This window comes from Lepisosteus platostomus, chromosome 11, assembly GCF_059453375.1.
Source record: "Lepisosteus platostomus isolate fLepPlt1 chromosome 11, fLepPlt1.hap1, whole genome shotgun sequence".
NCBI classification, from domain to species: domain Eukaryota; kingdom Metazoa; phylum Chordata; class Actinopteri; order Semionotiformes; family Lepisosteidae; genus Lepisosteus; species Lepisosteus platostomus.
This window is the reverse complement of record NC_142621.1, coordinates 39,973,604-39,996,352: the sequence shown is the minus strand read 5'-3', so window position 1 is coordinate 39,996,352 and position 22,749 is coordinate 39,973,604. Positions and strand designations below refer to the sequence as shown.

At 35.2% G+C, this 22,749-nt stretch overlaps 1 protein-coding gene across 2 annotated transcripts in view; it reads right to left on the bottom strand.

Moving 5' to 3' along the window:
• Positions 1–22,749, bottom strand: part of ankfn1a (ankyrin repeat and fibronectin type III domain containing 1a) — a 196,259-nt gene that overhangs the window by 90,624 nt on the left and 82,886 nt on the right. For both annotated transcript variants that reach the window (XM_088599653.1, XM_088599654.1), the window contains one exon: positions 7,864–7,901. In XM_088599653.1, the coding sequence (XP_088455779.1) occupies positions 7,864–7,901 (38 nt within the window). The remainder of the gene's footprint in view (positions 1–7,863; positions 7,902–22,749) is intronic.

Below are 22,749 nucleotides of genomic sequence, written 5' to 3'. Positions count from 1 at the left end.
ACACTGTACTGGGATCTATCTGTATTTTACACAAAATGATCCACATATTAAACCACAACACAAAGTGGACCAGTTCTCTTACATTTCTATGTAGGAATAATTATTTTTAGCCTCTTCACTTTTTTATCTGTATGGATTGTTTTGGGAAGAAAAATAATTTTCTTCAGAAAATACAAAAGATGATATATGTTATTGAAAGCTATTGTAACAGTGTTGTATAAAATGTAGCTTAGATTTACACACTGTGAGAAAATAACACTTTAGCAAGAACATTATATAAATATATATACATACAGTATAGAACATAAATACATTTCAGATTATCTCAAATTCATGTTTATTTTTTTATATATTTTAATTAAAATGATGACAAGGAAAAATTACACTGATAACACAAAGCTCAAATATTCTCCTGAAGCTTGTGAAAAATTACAATTATAATTAAAACTAATAATATTAATTTATTTAGGAGATACATTTAAAAAGAACGTAGAATCAGTGCATTGTGTAATAGACTCAAGAGTGCAAAGTGCATAATGTACAGCGCGGCAAACAAAGGCCAATAATTAATGCAATAACGTGATAATACAAAAAACAAAATATTACTAAATAAAGCTATTTAAAAAGCTGTCTACAGCATCCTAACTTGAACATATTTTACTTTAGTTGCTTTTTAAAACAAGTGTGTTTTGCTGAGCCCCTGAAACATGCACAAATGAGCCTGATTGCAAAAACTGCTCAGAAAGTTGGGAAAGGGCTGATTCACAACCAGACCCACACTGTCAAAACACTGTCAAAAGATGACTGCAGATTTGGAGGTCAAAGTACATTTAACACCTGTCATTTGACTTTTAATGATAACATAAAGTAGGTGACTTAAACAGGATGAACTGCAAATGTACCTTTTTGAACCATGTAGCTTAAATTAATTAATTGAAGATAGTTAATTTTAAGTACTACTTGATAGTATACGGATGTGAACTAAAAACGGAACAGATTTAACAGTAATTTCTTTTTCATTTTAACATATTTTGGTGTCACATGACTATTTTTCTAATATTATATCCTGATTGCTAATTTATAATGGTGAATGTCACATATTATACTGAAAAATGTTAGAGAATAGAGAGAAACACAGCCTAAAAATATAAATCCATTCAGATGGCTTATTCCTGGTAAGATTCATGACAACCTGGACACAAGGCACAAAGTTGGTCTACACACTGGACAAGACACCAGACTGTTACAAAGCATACACACCCAGGGACCATTTAAAGACTGAATTCTACACATAACCCTGTAGTATTCAAAGGATTAAGTAAGCCATTATTTTGAGGTTATTCAGCCCATCTAGCTAGTTTTGTAGTTAGTAGCACATAAAGCTAAAGATCTCATCCAGCATCGTTTTGAAAGAATCCAGGATGTCAGCTTTAGCAACATAGCTGAATAACTTGTTCCATACTCCCACAAACCTTTGTGTAAAGAAGTGCCTCCTGTTATCAGATTTAAATACCGTACACTTCCACTTTTGACCTCCGGCTCTTGTTTCACTATTGATATTGAAGATCTTTTTTTGTTGACTTTGTCAATGTCTTTGAGGTTGTGTATAGTCGTGTCAAAGAAACCGTGGCTCTTTACACAGCTGAGCATTTTACTGAAGCAATCCAAGAGAAGAGCTTTGCTCAAGGGTACTATACTGTAGCTGTTGAGACCTCAGCATCAGGTGGAAAGAGCAAAGGATGAGGTGAAAAGTGGGATGGAAAACAATTAACACTTGGAAAATTGTGTTTTTACCTTGATATATATTTACTTAAAATAGTCAAGGGTTTGCCCAAGCTCTTTTAAAGTTTTGTTATACCTGTCAATTTTTCTAATGTATTCTAGATATAAACATTTTCAAATTAGCCTGTATTTGCAAATATACACTTGATAAGGTTATTGAAGGTCATAATTTGAGTAGAAAATAATTTTGAATATTGTAATTTTAATTAAACTGTAACTCTAAATTATGTTCTATTAGTATTCTGTCTAATACTCACATAAACACAAGAATGGCAACACTTTCAAAATCTACTGCTAACTGACAATACCTCTGGAGATATTCTGGAAGTGAAAGATGTTAATGTAAAGAAAAGCTAATTTCCATCTGATAAATGGCCCTGTGTCCTGCTCACCATATTCCTAAGTCATGTTACAAGTGCAGCAATTTCAACTCTGCTGCATTAATATGGATTTTAAAAGAGCAGATGACTCCCTATTGAAATCAGAACCAATTGAGTTCTGTGTTATTTGGATGATGAAAGCCTACCAAATTCTTAGAAGAGATCATACCAATACACCTTAGGTATATTAGGCATACAGTATAAGGCACAGCCCCTTATGTGACAAGTATTCCTGAATATAGCTGCTCCAGGCCAAAATAAGTGGAGTCAATAAAGATGAGTGAAGCCCAAGGAGCACAGCAGACCTTAATTAATGTAAATACTACAAAGAGAGCACAACCTCCGATGAAATAAAACTGCAGGCTTCCGTGAGCGAAGTCAAATATCACAGGACTGGGTGGTTTCAGTTTATCAGCAAATATCAGGGGTGGAATTCTCTTGGAGCTGCCTTATGTGTTAGCAGCGTATGGGAAGCCATACTTGTTTTTCCTTATCATTCATGTACTGTATGCACCTGTAAGAAGTACAGTACTTAAATTGCTCTCCAAAGAGCTATGATTTTTTGTGAGCCTTAAGATCACATGCAATCTCCAATTCTCGATGTGAAACAGGGCTATTAATAAGGCATTTCTACCTTTTAGTAATTCTCCTGGTCCTTTGTCTTATTTGCTGTAAGATGGCATTACCATCCTTTACTTACTAAAGTATTGCAAAAGACAGCAGTGCATAGCTTATGATTTAGCTAATAAATTTTGTTGAAATAAAATCCCGCTGTAGGGTAAAAGTAACTATCTGTTTTTTTCTTAAGCTCAAGAAGATATCATTTGGCTTACTAAATTGTGATCCCCACCACTGCAGCCTCCTGACATATTTCATAGCAGTAACGTGATCTGCCGAGAATTCTGTTTTTTATTGCTTTAATAAAAAAGGAACTTGCTTGGATTACTGTTTCACTAAAATATTTATCAGCTTCTTTTTCATCGAGGACACCAATAATGCATTCCTTTATATTTATTTAGATGAGCTCTATGGTATAAACAATTTCAGTTTATTTATGATCACTTATCTACTACTGGAAATTTCTTTGACCATATCTGGCACCAAATGCTGTCCACATAAAAGTGTTTTTTAGTCTGGACAGCATAAAACAGCTTAAACTCTAAATAAAATGATCTACAGATGATTTTTTTCCTATATACCTTCGGTAAAAAACAAAGTATTTTTCAGGGAAAAACAAGTGGGAAAATCAAGAATTACTTCTGACTGTAAGTAAAGTTGGAAAAAGTCAACTGTGTTCAAAAAGCTCAAATAAAAAACATTAGAATTCTGGAATATGTTAGTAACATTTGTATTTTTCAAACCTTTCAGTAATTTTGAGCCAGACCAACGAGCTTGTTATAGTAATTTATTATCAACGTATTTTTAAAGAAAATACCTACATATTTTCTTATTATATGGATTTTTGATGTTTAAGATTTTGTATAGGGAAATTCTTATACCTCAACAATTCAAATCAAAATGAGACTGTGCTGAAAACACTGTTTGATATTGAGCAAGGTCTTTCTGATTAAATATAGCATACAATTAGTTAACAGTAGCAGGATACTGTCCAATATATAATCACTCCATGACAGTTTACTTTAAAATTAAACGTGCTTATTGCCAGAATATTTTAATAGCTCTTACTATTGCTCTTTTTTAACGTTTTCCAGATATTTCCGTTCTGTGACTCAAGTAAAATGCAATGAAAAAAATATTAATATAAGTTTCAAATGAGGTGTTTGGCATATTTCTGCCTTTACTTTCTATTGCAATATGATCTGTTTGATTAGAAAGACATTACGTTTTTTTCCTGCCCTTCAAAAGATTTAATGCATATATGCTATACTTTAAAGTAAAAAAGTCAAATGGACTTTTTCATACTTTACTTTGTGGCACTGATTTGATGTAACATATGTACGGTTCTGTGCAAAAGTATTAGACAAAATCAGAATTTCCAATATACAGTATGCACGTCATTGACATCAACAATTTATTGAAAGCCTCAACTAGCGCTGTCTACTATTATAATAACTTTAAATGTTAATAAAGAAACCAGTTTTGTAATTTAGCAATCTTTTATTCACACTGATCATAATCTTCAAAAACCTGATAACAACTCAAGGTGAACAACACATGAGCAGGAAGTTGTTTTATTAAGTTGTTTAAAAATTTCTAAAAACATTCAACCAGCTTTGTATTAATCAAAACAAACCAGTTATCTGAAAACACAATTTCCAATGTGTTTAACACATATGAGGCCAGCTAACATTAAAACAATGTGTTTTAATATTACTGTAGATTGTTAGGACAAGATATCGTGTTCTTATTGTATTGATGGCAATGATACAATAAAGGACTTGTGCAATACTTTTTGACCTACAAGTTTGTGCAGCTTCTAGGATTACAAGGTATATTATTCAGCAGTTAAAAGCATTCAGAATGCAAGTCAAGAGCATTAGCTTTTGATACAGTACTTTGATGAAAAAGATACAAATTCTTTTACAGAACAATGAAAAACATACTCAGGGCCCTCATGTGAATAATTAACATGTGGAAAATACATTACGGCAGAAAAGCTTTGCAATGTACAAGATGATATACACATCTTGGACAGCTAAGCAACCATGTCTTTAACTGCCCTGTGATACCCTGGATGCTGAGTTGACAATCAATAAAATGAACTGAAGTAAGCGATATCCTGGCCTTTCGTCCAAAACATTCAATGCATTCCATTTCCTGCAGACAAACATGGGTTAAAATAAAAACATTCATCCTTAATTTATTTCATTCTTTAAAATTATTTTTAAATGGATTTAACAATTATTTATTTCCTATTTTGTACCTATGGTTAACAGTTAATCGACTCTGTCTTCTGTTACCACTCTTCTACCAGTGCAGAAACTCCTCTGACAGGTCCACATGTCATTTCACATGTTGTTAGCTTCAAAGTGTCTTACAAGAGAGTAAGCACTGATTGGAGGTTTATTCACTGAATCACACCAGTAGAAGCTCTCACTGATCCCAGGAGCTTCTATTATTCTACAAGAACACCCAACCCAACCTGTTTTTATCCAGCCCTGGCAGTGCTATAACAACTGTGGGCTGTCACCTGGGGAATCCTGTTGTACATTATTGTTTATTACATGCCTTTGGAAAAACCACCAATGCAATGTATTACAAGATTTTCAGACTCAGCGCTAAAGAATACATGTTTTATTAGAACCTAATTTTATTATTAATTTATCTTGTTAAAGTTAATTAAATACTTATGGAGGTACAGTACAAAGCATTTAAGCATTTAAGCAGAATGGTACATGAAAAGTACAAACTACCACTGAAGTGATGTTTTGTAACTTCATCAAAACAACAGTAAAATGAAGCAGATGGGGATTACAGAACAGATGAATTTCCTTCAAGATCTGACACATTTGTAATGAAAATATATTAAAAATGCTAATGATCATAAACATAAGTTCCTGGTTTTCATAATCACTTAGGCTTGAAAAACAAACTTTATGTAATGTGAGAAAAAACAAAGGCTTTGAAAAATGAAGTCTTTCAACAGCAGAAGAAGCCAAGCTAATCTTCCAAACCTCTTCAACATTTCAGAATCAAAGACTAAGAATATATAGTAAACATGGCTGACTACAATTTTATCATAAGGATTTTGCTAGCATGATTCTTCACAACACGAAACTCTTTCCTATAACCAATTTAATCTGCATTATGCTTCATACAAAATGTAAATTAAGTATTCCTTTACATTTTCTCCAAAGCCCCTGCTGATGCGTGTTTTCAGTGATGCTTTTTCTCAAAGGAAAACAGACCACTACCTTTCAAAAAATAATCTTAATTATACTTGGAGACCTCTCTGTGCAATTTTTTTCTTCTTTAATGATAACAACACTGGAGCTGCAACTTTACGGATGTGGTTCTCTTTATACTTTTAAATGCATATTAGCCTTTTCTTAGGCTCTTTTACTGTTAGTCAGTGTGCAAGTAGAATTAGTGATGCAGAAACTCCCTTTGAACCTGTTGCTGTCTGTTAACACATGAAAGAGAACAGTAACAGCAGTAAGGAATCAAAGTCATTTAATTACACCAAAGAGAGAAAGGCGCAACTGAAAGTGGTTTCTCAGTGGCTTAATAAAGCTAATTAGAGACATCAGATTTGAACCTTAAAGGGAGGATACAGAAATAAAAAACAACTATTTATAGGAGAAATAAAATATAGTGCACATTTATGCATTAATTTACCTAATTAGTGAATAACCCTTTCTTGAATTTGCTTGAATTTGTCAGAGTAGTGCAAAACAGAAGACTTCTCAGGCTATGTAAAGTGGAATTGGCATGCATTTTTGTCTTTATGCCAAACAGCTGTTTTACTTTCCTCAATCATTCAATCCCTTCCACTTTTGAAGAATTACATGCATAAGTTATTTCTGCTGGAATAGCTCACAGTCTAGTCAGAAGCCAAATTATAGCAACCTTAGAGAAAATTGTAAAGAAAAGAAAAATAAAATCCTGATTATAAATTCTTTACGATAAAAATATTAAGATTTAAATACAGTAGTTCTGCTTTCACTGTACAGATGTTAACTCTATAATGGAACTATTAATTTTAAGTCCTGAGCTAAATTAATAATTGAATAATTGAGTTAACTCAAAATGACTTATCATTTTAAAGAAAAAGCCCCATTGTACAAATGGCACTGATTAATAAAAGCTTAAAAATAAGTAATGAACATGTTAATTCATGAAGTGGCCACCCCCTTTCTGTGTGTCATTATTAGTAAAAGACTAATTATGATTAACAGCTCTCTGTTTATTTCTCTGGCAAAATAGTTTAAAAAACAATCCTAAAAACTATGGCCTATGTTTTCTAGTAAGATAAACCTTTTAAGAATGCATGGAATGCTTGTTCAAAGCAATCTCTCTCTTTAAATAGGTCATTTACCTTCCAATACAAATTTGAGTATTCCCAATCACAAGAATAAAATATTCAGCTATGACAACATGTGGAAATGTGAAAAACAACATACTAATTTCAATATTTCTGTTAAATTAAAAATAAAAGCAAGATTTTAAACATGATAAAAATTGAAAATTTAATTTCAAAATTGAAACCAGAATTTCCAAATGAAATTTCGTAGAACCTAAATAAGGCATGATGTGGTATCACTTCATAAAATCAATTGAAAAACTGTTAAGTAAGGTTAAATAATGTTTTAACTTACAACATTAAATCTAAACATAATGGGAGAAACAGGAATATGTTAACATGGGAATTAATAATGCTTGTCATTACTGATGCTGTCAGATACATAAATAAATTGGTTACATTATTCTCTTTTCAATAACTCAATGTTAACCTTCATACACAAGCTTTCTAAAGACTCTTTTGTACTGAATATGATTATCAGGCATAAGAAGATCAACAAATGAAATGTAAAACAAAAACATCAGTGAGCTACGAATGGCACATCTTGCCAAGATGGAAGTATACTGGAATTTGTCATCACATTTTATGAAATGTTAATGATCCAGTCATGTGAAACCAAAAGTGGAAGACCTGACTCAGTGTTTTATTGGGGGGGGCATTGTTTTTATTAAGCATTCTTTTCAAAGCATTCAAAATAGAATATAAAACAATACTTACTGTCTCTGTGTTTCACATCTGCTTGGGGATCCAAGGCTCTAGAAAACATACAGTAAAAGAAAAATGTATGTATATTGACAGCAAGAAGACAATAAAACATATGTTTTAAGAACAATAACTTTCCAAAATGTCAGTACATAATGAACATACAGGTTAAAAGTTATTTGGAGACATCAATATGCATACATTTCTAGTCAAACAAGCATCAAGAACTACTTCTGCACAGGTTGATAATTATAAAATATATTTTATTTGACAAGAGATTTAATAGCAAACTGTATGTAGCTCTATATGCAGATTAGAAACCCAAATGCTTTCACCTCTACATTTCTGTTACACTATACAGTACATGCAAAATGAAGCAGTAAAGCATGATACTGTACTTTAAATCTTTCCATCTCTATCTTTTAAAACCTTGGAAAACAAAATTCTCTGTGTTGGGATCAACATCTTCCAGTCTTTTATTTAAAAGCTTTGCAATCTTTGCAGGTCTTAAAACCAGGCTCCTGTTTCATTTAAATTGAATCATGTGGTCTGAAAATAGCCTTTGTAGACTTGCAGTTCGCCACAAACACTTAACACAATCAGACACCATGCAGATTGAAAAGACTGTTCTTGCTTTCACCTGTTGAAATTGGCATACGGAGAACAACAATCTGCATTTTTCCAGTAGAAAAATGAATTATGATGTGTTTGGTAAATTAATACAGATTAAATATTAAATATTACAAAATATGACACATACTGTAAGGTAGAAGTCCATACATTAGAAACAGCACTGTTAAAAAAAAACTCTTTATGGTACCCTCTACTTCATAACCAGTTACATACCAAGGAAATGCAACATCTAACCCACTGATAAGTGGTTAGATGTTGCATTCCACTGATAAGACTATAACATCTTAAGATAGAGCACTCACTAAGTAATTTTTTACATAGCACTTATGAACAGACCCAGAATTGGAGTCAAAATCTCAGGCACCAAGTTTTTGAGAATCTACAATGAAAAAAAAACTTAAAGGTTTAGGTTTGTTGAAAATTCAGAATAGGAGAGAAAATTCAGAATTTCTTTATGCAAAGGACTGTAGAAGTATGTAAAAAGCTACCCAACTCTATTGTTGAAGCTGATACCCTGTCTTCCTTCAAGAAACAGATGGATGAAATCCTTGGATCAATTAGCTTCCAGCTACCAAAGGGAATAGATGGGCTGGAAAGCCCTCACTAACTTGTAACCATTCTTATGATTGAATGGCATAGTGCAGATCAGTCAAGCTTCAGTTCAATGACCAGACCCTTGCCATGAAGGATCTGAACATTCTTGAGAGTACTGAGAAGTGATGTCACCACAATGGTTTCATCTTACACTATGAGGCCAGCTTAACTCACATGGTTTTTGCACAACATGAATGCATCAAATCCAAAATGTTATGAATGACATCACTGTAATTGCATCACTCATCTACACACTATGAGACCTAGTATATTCGGGCTGTAGGAGATCAACATTTGCAGCTTTGTTACCATTATAACCATGTGATTTTGTGCTAGACTGTTGTATGAATATAACATTAGACAAAAAGTAACTAGTCCCTTACCAAAGCAATTACTGTACCAAAGTTTTAGTAGCCTTACAATATTGGCAACAGCTCTTTGTTACAAAACTAATAAAAAATATTTCATAATGGATTACATACTTTATAGTATTATTTTTCCTGTCATGTTTCTCTGCAATTTTTCATCAGTAAGAACAGATTTCCTTATAGATTTTGCTTCTTTTTAAATCAAAGTTCTGATGTTGATGGATGTTTGAAAAAGGAAACGTTTCTTTTTATTTCAAAGCCAAGTATAATCATGCAGAGATATATGACATGAACTTTTACGACTGTCTGAAGCTGGCAGACAGTAAGCATCTTCAACATGTTCTAATGGAATGAATAGGTCTACCTTGCCACCCTCACTCCATATCACTTTGTGTGTCAAATAGGATTTTGCAGCAGCTCTCAAAGGTTTCTCGAAAGCCTCTTGTCAGGTTTCAACAGCATCCGTAATAAATATAAATATAACCTCTAAACATCTCAAAAGTCTTGCAACAAAAACTGAAAAATACTGTAATAAGACAGAAGCCAGATACTGTATGTGGGTGCTGTATGTACTCATGTACCCCACTATTTTTTACCACTTATTGTTAAAGCAAAGGTGAATACATTTTCGTTTTTCATGTTTGGGAGATTACCAAAGGATTGCATATACATAATGTTCTAGAATTATTTTGTTTTGTCACAGACTCCATAGTCAATTTATCTGTTACTTGTTATCTGACAAACTGTAATAAGGAGTCTGTAATCATATTAAATTGATATTTGATCTGCAAAAGTGTCTGTGCAGGGCAGCTGCTGCCAAAAAGTGAACTTAAAAGGAAACACATATTTCCGAAATGGATAACAGTGTAACTGGGACCTAACCAGCTCTAAAAACAAATACACATAAACCCCAGTACTGTACTGTACATGCAGCTAATTTGACTTCTGGTTTTGAAAGCATGAACAATCTGACTGTTACTGCAAAGCCTCTAGCAAAACAATGAACATGCAAAATGGTAGGTTTGGCAAAGAAAACACATTTTGGTACCTCATATTCATGGAGATTCTGTTTCACTGGCTATAAATTACATTTAAGAAATGATCTGCTGTTTCTTACCATTAATGAAGGTAAAGAAAAACTTTAATTTCTAATTTTTGTTACATTCTCTCTATAAGAAAGAGAGATGCTTTGCTAATTTGAATATGTTCACAAACACATTATGAATTCAGATAAGCACCCCCAGTAGTTTTGGAAAATTAGCTGCAATGGATTAAGATAAGATAGAAATAAGATTTTATGGCATAAAGAAAATTGCCTTGAGAAATTCAATGATGAACAAAATTATAAAAAAGATCTGATTGATCTTTTTATAGTAATAAACAATTTGTCTTTTCAAAATATAGAGTGTTGCATCAATCATGCTTATAATTATTATTTTAATTACTTAACTGTTAAATGTTAAATGTTTTTGGTCTGACTTCATATTAAATTAGATGAAGATTTTCAATGAAATAAAATCTCAAGTTATTCTTTTCAATTTGGCACAAATGTGCGTTAAGATAGAAATCATAATTCTAGGCAGTTGTCATGGTAACTCAACATATACTTGAGACATACATTATACAGGAATGTTTTCTTCTGTTAACAAACACTGCAGATGATTCCTAACAATTGTTTGCAAAAAAAAAGGGCTGGAGAGGGGCAATTAAACACAAGATTATCAATGTTATTTGACTCTGTACAAGAGCAACATTACAGAGACTGGTAGTCTCCTGTGCTCAGACTCTTCCTTACATAATGGTTTAAAGTATTAACAACCTGAAGCAGGCATTTTACATTTTACAATCTAAATGGTGAAAATTGCTCATTGCTTCACAATACAGATTGATTGTTATATGTAGCTGATCAGATCTTCACACTGCCAGCAGCTGTGTGAAAGAAATTTCTCTTTTTTTCAATTACCGCAGCCAGCTCCAAAAGGCCAATTTAAGCCAATCAGTGAAAGTATAACCAGAGGCTGTAATTTTTTAATGCATTAATTTTTAAGAGAGAACTTGTGCTGTAATTAAAAAGAATTATTTTCAGTAATTTAAAAAAAGACTTGGTTCATTAGTGCAAATATTACAGTAACTTTTAGATTTTAAATGTTTTTTCCCAACCCCTTAGCCTCAACTTTGACCTGGTTAAAGAACAAAACTATAACTTACGAAATGAGTAAATTAGTTTCTACTGAACTTCTTAGCTCTTTGTCTATGTAGACACACAAAGATCTTTAATGCCCTTAAGCCTTATAACTTCTTGATTCCTAATTTTAATGCCAAGAATAGAAGTTCATATTATTTTAATTAACATTACCAGAATCTTCCACTATTTTTTTAACTGTTGACCTTACCTATTTTTTCTCTGTATCAAGCACATAATCATACTCATAAAGTTTAGACTATTTCTCCTTTGGGTTTGAATTTTTCTAGCTTTGGGTTCCATAGCATCTCTATTTCCTAAATTAAGTAGACATCTTTTTATTTCAATTCCAATTGCAATTAGCCAGCAGTCATTTTACCCTGAAACTCACAACTAACAGCCCACTGAAGCCCAGCAGGTGTGAGCGTGGTCAGTACCTGGATGGGAGACCTAAAAACTAAGATTGCTGCTGGAAGTGGTGTTAGTGGAGCCAGTAGGAGGCTCACCCTGCCGTCTGTGTGGGTCCTAAAGCTCCAGTATAGCGACGGGGACACTATACAGTAAAAAAGCACCGTCCTTTGGATGAGATGTAAAACCAAGGTCCTGACACTCTGTTGTTATTAAAAAATACCCAGGCATCCTGGCCAAATTTCCCACTGGCCTTTACCAATCATGGCCTCCTGATAATCCCCATCTATGAATTGTCTGCATCATTCTGTTCTCCTCTCCACATATAGCTGGTGTGTGGTGAGCAGAATGGTGCACTATGGCTGCTGTCGCATCATCCAGGTGGGTGCTGCATATTGGTGGTGGAGGAGGGGAGTGCCCATCACCTTTGAGTGGGATGTCCAGAAAGACATTTCTATGTGCTTTATGATTCCTTTGTGGACACCATCCTTTCTTCTCAATACTTGACGCATATTACAGGGTTACAGAGCACTACAAATGAGCGTACAACATACTTCTTGGATTACATACCATTACCATCACCATTTTTTTAAAATGCCATTTAAGTATCTTTTTCATAGCATTGGATTTTAATATTGAAGTGAAATAAAGCTCCAATTTGGTTGTCTCTTAAGTTTCCACGCTATGGCCAGAAAAAAAATCTGTGCACGGGAGAATGACAATTGCTGTCATAAAAGGATTAGAGTCTGGCATGTGTCTGGAATTCATGATGTGATCCCTTTCTACCCCATAGGGGCAACTAACCAAGTATTTTTCCATTCTAGATTTGTCACAGCATAGACCACCCACATATTGAAATTTTCCTGGTTAAAAATCAGTGGGAGGTTGGATCCCATGGCATTATTCTGCACTTCCTCCCCTAATGTTCAATTCTGTTGGAACTGTTGGGTCACAACACTATACAATGCAGTTGCTTGCAAAATATTGAACTGGTTACTGGCTATCACTAGGCTGACTTGAACCAAGGACATTAAGATTAACCTGTAAGCTCCTGAAAATATTTTTTTTTATTTTTAAAATTTGAAATGCTTATTAATCCTTTCCTGCTCAGTTTGGAATTGACAATTAGTCAAAATTTGCCAGCAGCCATATCACCCTGCAACTCACAACTGGCAACCCACTGAAGGAGATGTAAAACCGAGGTCCTGACTCTCTGTGTTTCCCAGGGCGTTTCTCGAAAAGAGAAGGGGTGTACCCTGGCGTCCTGGCCAAATTTCCCATTGGCCCTTACCAATCTAATAATCCCTAATAATCCCCATCTATGATTTGGCTTGATTACTCTGCTCTCCTCCCCACTTATAGCTGATGTGTGGTGAGCGTTCTGGCGCACTATGGCCACCATCGCATCATCCAGGTGGATATTGGTGGTGGTGGAGGGGAGTCCCCATTACCTGTAAAGCACTTTGAGTGGAGTGTCCAGAAAAGCGCTATATACAGCATAAGTGTAAGCAATTATTATTATTATTATTATTATTATTAAAAGTCCCATATGGGGAGATTACTTAAGAACAGTCACAAATGAGTGGAGAACATCCAAGTTATTCAGCAGTAGCTAACTAATTCAAGCAGCTCACCCAGTTATTTCCTGAGTGAAGCTAGGGTACCCATTTCAACATTATGGCTGAGAAAGTTGTTTCATACTCCCAGAACTCTATCAGTAAAGAAGCGCTACCTGTTCTCGATTTTAAAGGCACTTACATGTAGTTTCCTTATGTATCCTCTGGTTCATATATCACTGTTAATTCTGAACTTTGTTACTGGGTAGTATTTGTAAATGCCTTTAAGAATTTGAATACTTTTGAAAATGAAATGAATTAAAACCTTTTTGGAAAACTCCTCCAACACAAACTCCTGCCACAACTATTTAACAAACATTTTTTTTTTGGCATGCTGCAAGTTCCACAGCTTCTTGCAGGAGAGGTTCAAGCTGGAGAAGCCATGCATTTGTCACTGACAACACTGGAGGCTTGAAGGCACCCAGGAGGTCCTCAGCACTGGTTTTGCATGGCAATGTGTTGAAGGAAAACCCAGGCAAACACAAGCCCAGCCAAACCTAATGACACTCAGCCAACCGCACTCTGCCACTTGGGGAGTCTCAGTTACAACAGGCTAATGACATAGCCTGGGCTCAAATCAGTAATGTCTGCAGGGCTTCCTTAATATCTAATGGCTAAAAGTGAGGTCTCTGCATGAACCATTAATGGAAGTAAAGAATTAAAGTTTGACTGTGTAAAGGGAACTTGCCTCATAGAGATACTTTGGATGTATAGCAAGTATGAAAAAGAAAAACTGCAGTGAGAATACAGTAGCTTATTATCAATAAATCATGAGCAAATAAATAACACAAGTATCTATCAGCCTTTAAAACCCACTGAAAAGGCAGTAATGAAAACTCGCATGGCCATTGTGGGATGAACAAAACATTAAAAGGGTACAATGTTATTTCTTTTGAACATCTTGTTTTTCTTTCCCTTACTAATGCCTTTTCAGTCCACAAATGTTTCACAACCTTGGGGTGCTTAGAAGGAAAAAAAGGAACTTGGATATCTGCCTTGAACATTCTAACCACTCAACCTTACAAAACATGTTTAATAAAATTGTGCTGAAATTTACTGATTTAGACAAAACAAAGGGCAAGAGAAATGTGCTGCTTAGACACCAGAGACAGTTTGTACTTCTACATTATTAAAGACTATAGCAAAAAAAATCACGACTCTGATTGCTTCTGTGTCCCTGAAACCACCCTTTTCATACTGACTGCAAACAAATGCGATTCCTTCTTTAGCAGTTCAATGCAGCTTCTTTTATATGTGAAGAAGCAGAGAAATTCAGTAAACTGTTGTATAAAATCACATCCACTGCGGAACAGAGTCTGTTCTTAGGGCTTATACAGGATCTCAAGGCTCTTCATAAGCAGCTGTATTCAATCGAACAAGACCTAAGCAATGGTGTTTGTAAAACTGCTCCGATTCAACAGTTCAGGTTCTCTGCTTTGTAATGTACTGGTGCCAAAATGTTTGCCAGTTTCAATGTCAGTGATACTTGTACTTCACTCTACAGCTATATATCTACAGCTATCCTCTCTCTCTCTCTTTCCTAGCGTTAATCCCGCATCAGCAGGGTCCGCTTGTCGGGACACCAGTCTCCATTTGGTGGTTTGAACCAAATCTTTGAGCTGACGTTGCCATTAACTGCGACTGAGAAATACTCCAACCGGCGCTACGCTCCGCCTGCCGTCAGAGTGGGGCGGGGGGAGGAGAAAGTAATGTAGCCAATTCATAGAGGGGGATTATTAAGAGGCATGGGAAATTTTGGCCAGGACACCAGGGTTACACCCCTACTCTTTTCGAGAATCACTCTGGGATTTTTAATGACTACAGAGAGTCAGGACCTCGGTTTTACGTCTCATCCGAAGGACGGCGCTTATTTACAGTATAGTGTCCCCGTCACTATACTGGGGCATTAGGACCCACATGGACCACAGGGTGAGCGCCCCCTGCTGGCCTGCTTAGCTTCAGTGGGTTGCCAGTTGTGAGTTGCAGGGTGATATGGCTGCTGGCATATCTACAGCTATACTATATATATTTTATTTACTATTTGTTTATTTTTGTTTTGCTATTGTTACTTTCATTCCGTTGTTATTCCAGACATGGCAATTTGCAGCCCCTCCATTTTTCAGGTAGCTTCACTTAAGAGTTATTGTCTTTAAACACAGGCACAGATTTTACACATCATTATGTCCTTAACTAATTCTGAGAAAAATTATGCACATGGAATATGAACAAAGGGATTTGAAGGAATGTTAAAAACATTTACTATATAAGTCAATAAATAAAAAGGAGCAAAAGAAATGTATACATTCCATGCTCAGCTCAGTGTGGCCAGTCAGATAGGATGCTTCAAACCATTACGTCATCCTCTTGTTCTTGTTCTTTGTAATACATACCTAGGGAACAGACACATAAAGAACAGAACAGAAAGCACTTCATCAGTCAGTCATTTGAAAATGCCATTTAATATTCCATTGAAATACAGTATTGTGTAAAAGAATATAGACAGACTAAGATATTGAAATTATACTTTTTTTTCATTTTAATTGTCAAAAGAAAGCTTGGATATTAAAATGTCTGTTTTTGGCACTTGCTGGCTTTTCCTGAGAACAGGACACAGAACCAAAAAAAAACATGGTCATGTCAAAGATCATAAAAAAGTCACCCACCACCTGCTACTGTATAGTTACATAGTGCTTATCTGCAATGTTACTTCTTAATATTAAATGCTAGCTTAAACAAACAATACTTTAATTATTGTGCTGTAGTTTAATTGTTTTTTCTACTCATAAAGAACCTCTAAAATAACATCACCCAAAGTGGTATTACTGTAAGGTGTATATCTTTGTATGTGTGTGTGTGAAATGACATTTACAATACTGTCCCACAGGATTTCTAATGATAATTATAGTTTTCTTCTACTCTTTGAGGCGGCTTCAGTCAATGAAAATGCAGCCACAGATCTACTGCAATTAGGCACTTCACTCAGTTTTATTTTTACTGTATTGTAGCATGATCTATTGTTGTAGATAGTTAATCTCTCTGAAATGTCATTCTCTGACTATTCTACTCTGGACAGAACACACTGCTGCCCTCTCCACGCATGCTATTTAATGTCAGTGAACTTCTTCAGCTAATTTAGTAGCTCTGATGTGACAGCTCTAGATACCTTCAGGTTCACTTCATAAAGGTCCATTATTGGTCTGGACAGGAACGGTGACCAAATTCTAAGGAAGGCACCCATTTCTTTAAAAAAAACTTCAAGTACAGAAAGATAAAAGCCTGCAGAATTTAGCAGTACAGTACATCGATCCATCCATTTTCTAACCACCTTATCCAGTACAGGGTTGCGGGGAAGCTGGAGCTTATCCAGGCACAAGGCAGGATACACCCTGGACAGGATGCCAGTTCATTGCAGGCCACACACAGACACAAACAAGCACACACTCACACCAGGGCCAATTTTCCCATAAGCCAATTAGCCTACCAGTATGTCTCTGGATTGTGGGAGGAAACCCATGCAAACACGGGGAGAATATACAAAGTCCACACAGATAGCACCCCAGGAATTGAACCCAGGGCCCCGGTGCTGCAAGACTGAAATGCTAACCACTCACCACCATGCCATCCCAGTACATACATGTGTGATTGAAACATATTGTAATATGATCTTCAAACAATAGTGTATTTCTTAAAAAACAGTACATAATTCCTCTCTTGAAGTCCTTTAGCATTCTGAGTCATGGAGAATACTGAACAAGAATAGAAAAAACAACATGCTCCACTTTCAAATGAATGCATATTAGTCAAACCTGATTTTACTTTCTAAAATCTTTGTACAAATGTTGGTATACTATAATCAAAATACCTGCCACTGTCTTTGCTGAAAGAGCAAGGGAACAAAGCACTTTCTAAAGTGATTAAAGCAACAACTTGATGGGTGACATAAATTATCAAAATTGCAATGCTAGGAGATAATAATGGGTTATTTGTTCCCAGAGCATGGTAAACGGTTGTCAGCAAAACATTGATCCAATGGGGTGCGGAGGCATCAGGGAGACATGGCAGATGCATACTTTTAGAAAAGGCTCAACCAAAATCAATTCAGAGTGACAGAGATTTATGCAGAAGGTCCCAAACATACCAGCTGCCTCTTCAGGATGTTAAGAATAACATATCTTCTGATGCCTTTATTTCTTTTTATGATATTAGGATCACATACACAGGGATCAATAAACACTTAAAAATCATTTAGCAAAAATGTTTCCATTCCATGTGCATTTCCTTTTCAAAAAGAAAGTATTGGGTTTTCTGGGGCTGAAATCATACTTAATTCATAATGTACATACAATACAAAACAGAGGAATATGGTTAAATTGATCAAATTTATTGAACCAATTTTAACATTTTTGGTGTTAACCTGATGATTAAAAACCTAAAACAATGTGCTGGACTGCCGCCTGTCAATTACAGTACATTTATCAAACCCTTAGTTTTTACCTTACCTGTTTTCTGGTTATTGCACAACATCAATCATATTGATCAATGATCATTGACCCACTTAAGGAAAAGGTGTTGTTGGATATTTAACACTAACAGTGTTTAATAATTACTGCTTAAGGATGTTTACGGCAGCCAGTCACAGAAATGTGGAACCACGCTTTAGATTAAGATCAAGAGGGAACTACAATATTTTATTCAAAGTAAATATAAAATTTGTAACAAATTCAGGTCTGCTACAATACCCTTAAAGGTATCTCCAGCCTCAAAGCCACCAGAAGGTTGCAGGAATAGTCTATTCAATCAAATACATCCAGGTTCCAAGGCTCACATTTCTAAGACAGGGTCAGTGTCAAATCCCATTTCATTTTGCCCCTGTAGTCCTCTTTGTTCTCTGCTGCTACTGGTACCTCAGTTTCAGTCTCTGTGAACCAGTGTGGCAGGTGCAACGATGTCATCACTGGGATCTGAACACCATCACTCACGGGTATTTTCAGTTTCTTAGCCAAGCAACATCTGTAACTAGCAGCCAGTTCCCCAATGCCAAAAGGCTGGGTGCCTGCTAGAAAAGAAACCAAACCAAACCCTCACATCTCTTGGGGTCTGTTTAATTCCCATCTAGGGGCCCTTCTGTGTGGTGTATGCATGTTCTCACCAATGCAGCATGGGTTTTCTCTAGGTGCTCTGGTTTGCTTCAACAATCCAAAGACAATGTTGCCTGGGTTATTTGCACCTCTAAATCCCCCCACTGTGTGTGTACTGCATGTTCTGTGATACACAGGCATACAATAGAGGGTGTAGTCTGTCTTGTGCCCACTGATTAACTGGGTTTATAGCCTTTTAAGAGCTGTTATTTTAATATACAATAATGCCTTGTCCTTTGCTATTAAATGCTGACATTACTGATCCCAATACACATTGAACATCCACTCTGTGTTGTGGGAGTTTTCAAAAAGCCACTGTACTGATGACTAATTATGCTTGATTGTTCAATAGCAAACACAGAACAGTCAAACTCCTCCACTTTCTTTAAAAGAACAGACTGGTTGAAACTGTTCATAAAAATCATGTTGCTGTTAACTTAAGCAAACAAAAAGTAGCATAATCTCAGAACATCTGAATTTCTTTCAGGCTGGGAATGCTAAAAATCCTTCAATTTCCAATGTCATTTGTAATGTAAAATGAGTTCAAAAGGCCACTAGCACCTGGTCTAAGTGACTAGAAACACACATAAATATAAAGTCATTAAGAAAATAATTGAATGAGACTACATCTTAATTATTTATATGTATTAATATCTACCTGAGTTGTGGATCAAATAAAAATATTCTAAGCATATTTGTTCAGAAACATGGGGACCATTTAGAAAAAGGTGAAAGGTAGTCTTATGTTTGCTTCTTAGCTTCTTAGAAAAAATACATCTATAATTTTTTTATTAAATTAAGGAGTGCAAGTCAATACAAAATTGAAAAGAAAAGGGCCAAAATTGTTTGCCACCCTCTGGTATACTGAATACATCCAGTTATCTACAAAATGCTGTTGTTTTTTTCTTTGCTTCATTCAAAACAAACTGTCACATTAGCATCTCATGTTTCAGATACCCCGGCACCATTTATGCCAGAAGACATAGAATGCAAACTGTGAACACAAGCTCTGAATTTAATCATTTTTGAAGGTTTTCTTGCCTGCACTTCCAAATGGGTTATTACACGAGGGAATATGATGCCATAAACGCACAAAGCTGATAAATGTGACCAAAAGAAAGGAAACTGCAGATAAAATGTGTAAGAATCAAGTAAACCAGCAGGGATGGCTTAATGTTCATATCCAGCAGATATTATATATCTTCACTGCACAGTCAAAATGTACAGTACGGTACACAGTATGTAATAAATTGAATTCTTCTTGTCTGGACTACAAAACCCAAAAGAAAATATCAAGATGTTGCTCTTTCATCTTTTAGTTGAATGAGCAAATCAATACATGCCCCCTGGGGATTCTCCTGTTCTAGCTGTGTCTCAGGCTGAGGAGCTTATTTCTCTTTGTCTGAAATACCCTTTGTGTCCCTGTTTCAGGATGCTGAATCAGACATCGCAATCTGTAGGGAAAAAAGCTAAATCAGTTGAATATGGGATATTAAAACTCTGATGCATGATACTGTACATGTGCATTACTACAGTAAATCTCCTACAAGATGTCTATCTGGTATTGTTAAAACCAAGTCTGTTATTGACTGGATCGATAAAAATGTGCATAGATTTAAATGGGGTTATTAAAACAGCTTTTGTCTTAAAAAAAAAAAGAAGATTTATGAGTTAAATTTATCTGATCCTGGCAGCCCAGGATTTAAACGTCAGCCGGGTATGACTTAGCACCAGAAAGCTTCTAATGTTAAAAAGGTTCTGGAAAACAAAGCTGCTCTAACACTCACAGGACCCTTTCAATGGCTGATGTTCTATTAAGAATGAGAAACTCCAGCACACTATCATAAAATTTCAAATGCCAGCTACAGCTTGATTCCTCATTTTCAAATCAATTGTCCAGACCTCTGAATCTCAGACAAACCAAAATAAATTAAAAAGTGGAAATGTGAGCCTTCTCCTGAATAACTTCATTGTGTTATATTATGAGTCAATGGCCATGACAGTCCCAAGATCACTGGCTAAAAAAGGAGTCTTGATCCTCGGTTACCAAACACAGATACAGTATATTCACTATAACCCATAAGCAGAGCAAATAAGATGATGGAAACTTTTTATTGAGAAACCGTATTTACAGTATCTTTGAGAGGAATATATAGTGTTGTTATATTATTGTTTTAGTGTGCAAAAGCAAACAGTATAAGTTTATTTAATAATCCATTTTAAATATTGGAATATTTTATGACGCATCAATAACTTTAAATAACTACTTTTCAAGACTTGAAAATAGTTACTCTCACTGGCCATAAAAATAAGAACCTCTTGCCAAAATGAAGAGTATTTCAATGTAGAGTCAATTTGAAGAACAAGGGACAGATCCAACCTCTCTTTTCCAAAATAAACCCTAATTCTACAGTAAGTACCATTGAAAACGAGTGGAAGTTGAAGTTCAATCCCACATATCATCTCCTCATTACAGTCTCAACTGAAGGCAATCACATTAGGCTTATGGATATTTTTAAAGCGTTCTGGATGATATGCCATGCTCTGTTCAAACTATCGGACTGAGATGTCTAAATAATTATCTCATCCATATCAATAACCTACATGTGTTTCTTTAAGGACTCCATGTATTAAACACAAGTGCAAAGTACTGCTAAAATATTTTAACCATTTGCTGGGAGAAGAAGAAAAATACAAGTTAATTTTCTTTCATGTGCAAGAATACTCCTTCAGAAGTCAAAGATAATTTACTACTTTTGCAGAATACTTTGGTTGAACTCTTAGCACCATTTTGTAGAATAACACCTTATTATGCACAGGACATACAACAGGCAGAATATCACCTGCTGGAATGCCATAAACATTTGATTAAATCATGCCCCTGTTCTTATGTTTCTTCAAGTCACAACTTTTTGCAGATTAATGTGTGAAAAGCCCTGCTAATGGCACTATACTGTTTGCTCTGCAATTAAACAATTTAAATCACATTCATTGAGTGATCATTAATTACACAGAAATAAAAGATCCTGTCTACCTCTAATCTATAGACCCATAAATGCCAACTTAAAGAGATTGGTTATTTTCTGTTGCCCTGTACATGTTTCTGTGGCTTGTGGTCAATTCATTGTCACAGCAACACAAACAATAAACAATTATGTTCAATACAACAATGCTCATCGCCTTATATCAAGGAACATCAAGCTTTTCTGCTTCAATCTGGAATCAATGTCATGCACTGATCTGCTGTACTGGTAGATCCTTAAACCAACTGATCCAATCTTAAACCATTCTATAGGTACTTGCAATTACACTCTTAAAGTCATTTTGTTACATATTTTACATGGGTCCTGAAGAATGGACATATTGAATCTTTCTTTTTTCACTTTTATTTAAATAGGCAGAGTTACCTCACAGCTCGGCTAAGTGTTTAAACACAGTGTAACAGGTACAACCAACGCACAGAACGGTATGCCCCAGCACCCTTCTAACCTATCCTAAACCTCGGTCATATTCGAATGGGGGACTATCCCAAAAAGAGACTGTACACACAGTGGTTCTGACAGTACGGAGACATTCAAATCTGGGACAATTAGCATTACAAACAGAAGAGTTAGGCAATTACACAAAAACACCACCAGAGAGAACAGTTCACACACAAACTGGGCTCTCATCATTTCACCCATCAGGTGTCACAAAGAGTCATTATAATATCTCCACACCAGTGTAATATTATTAAGCAACATGTGTTTTAAGCATTAAAATAATTGTTGTTATATCCTACAGATATATCTTCAAAATTCACAGGTTTTAGGCTACTGTGGAATCTCTTTTGAATTTGATATGCACAACCATTGCTTTCAATCATATTTCTTAGAACAATTACCAGCAACAATAAATTATAAAATGTTCAATTATATAAAACTATTTTTGCAGTGCACACAACATGGATCTTATATTCCCCA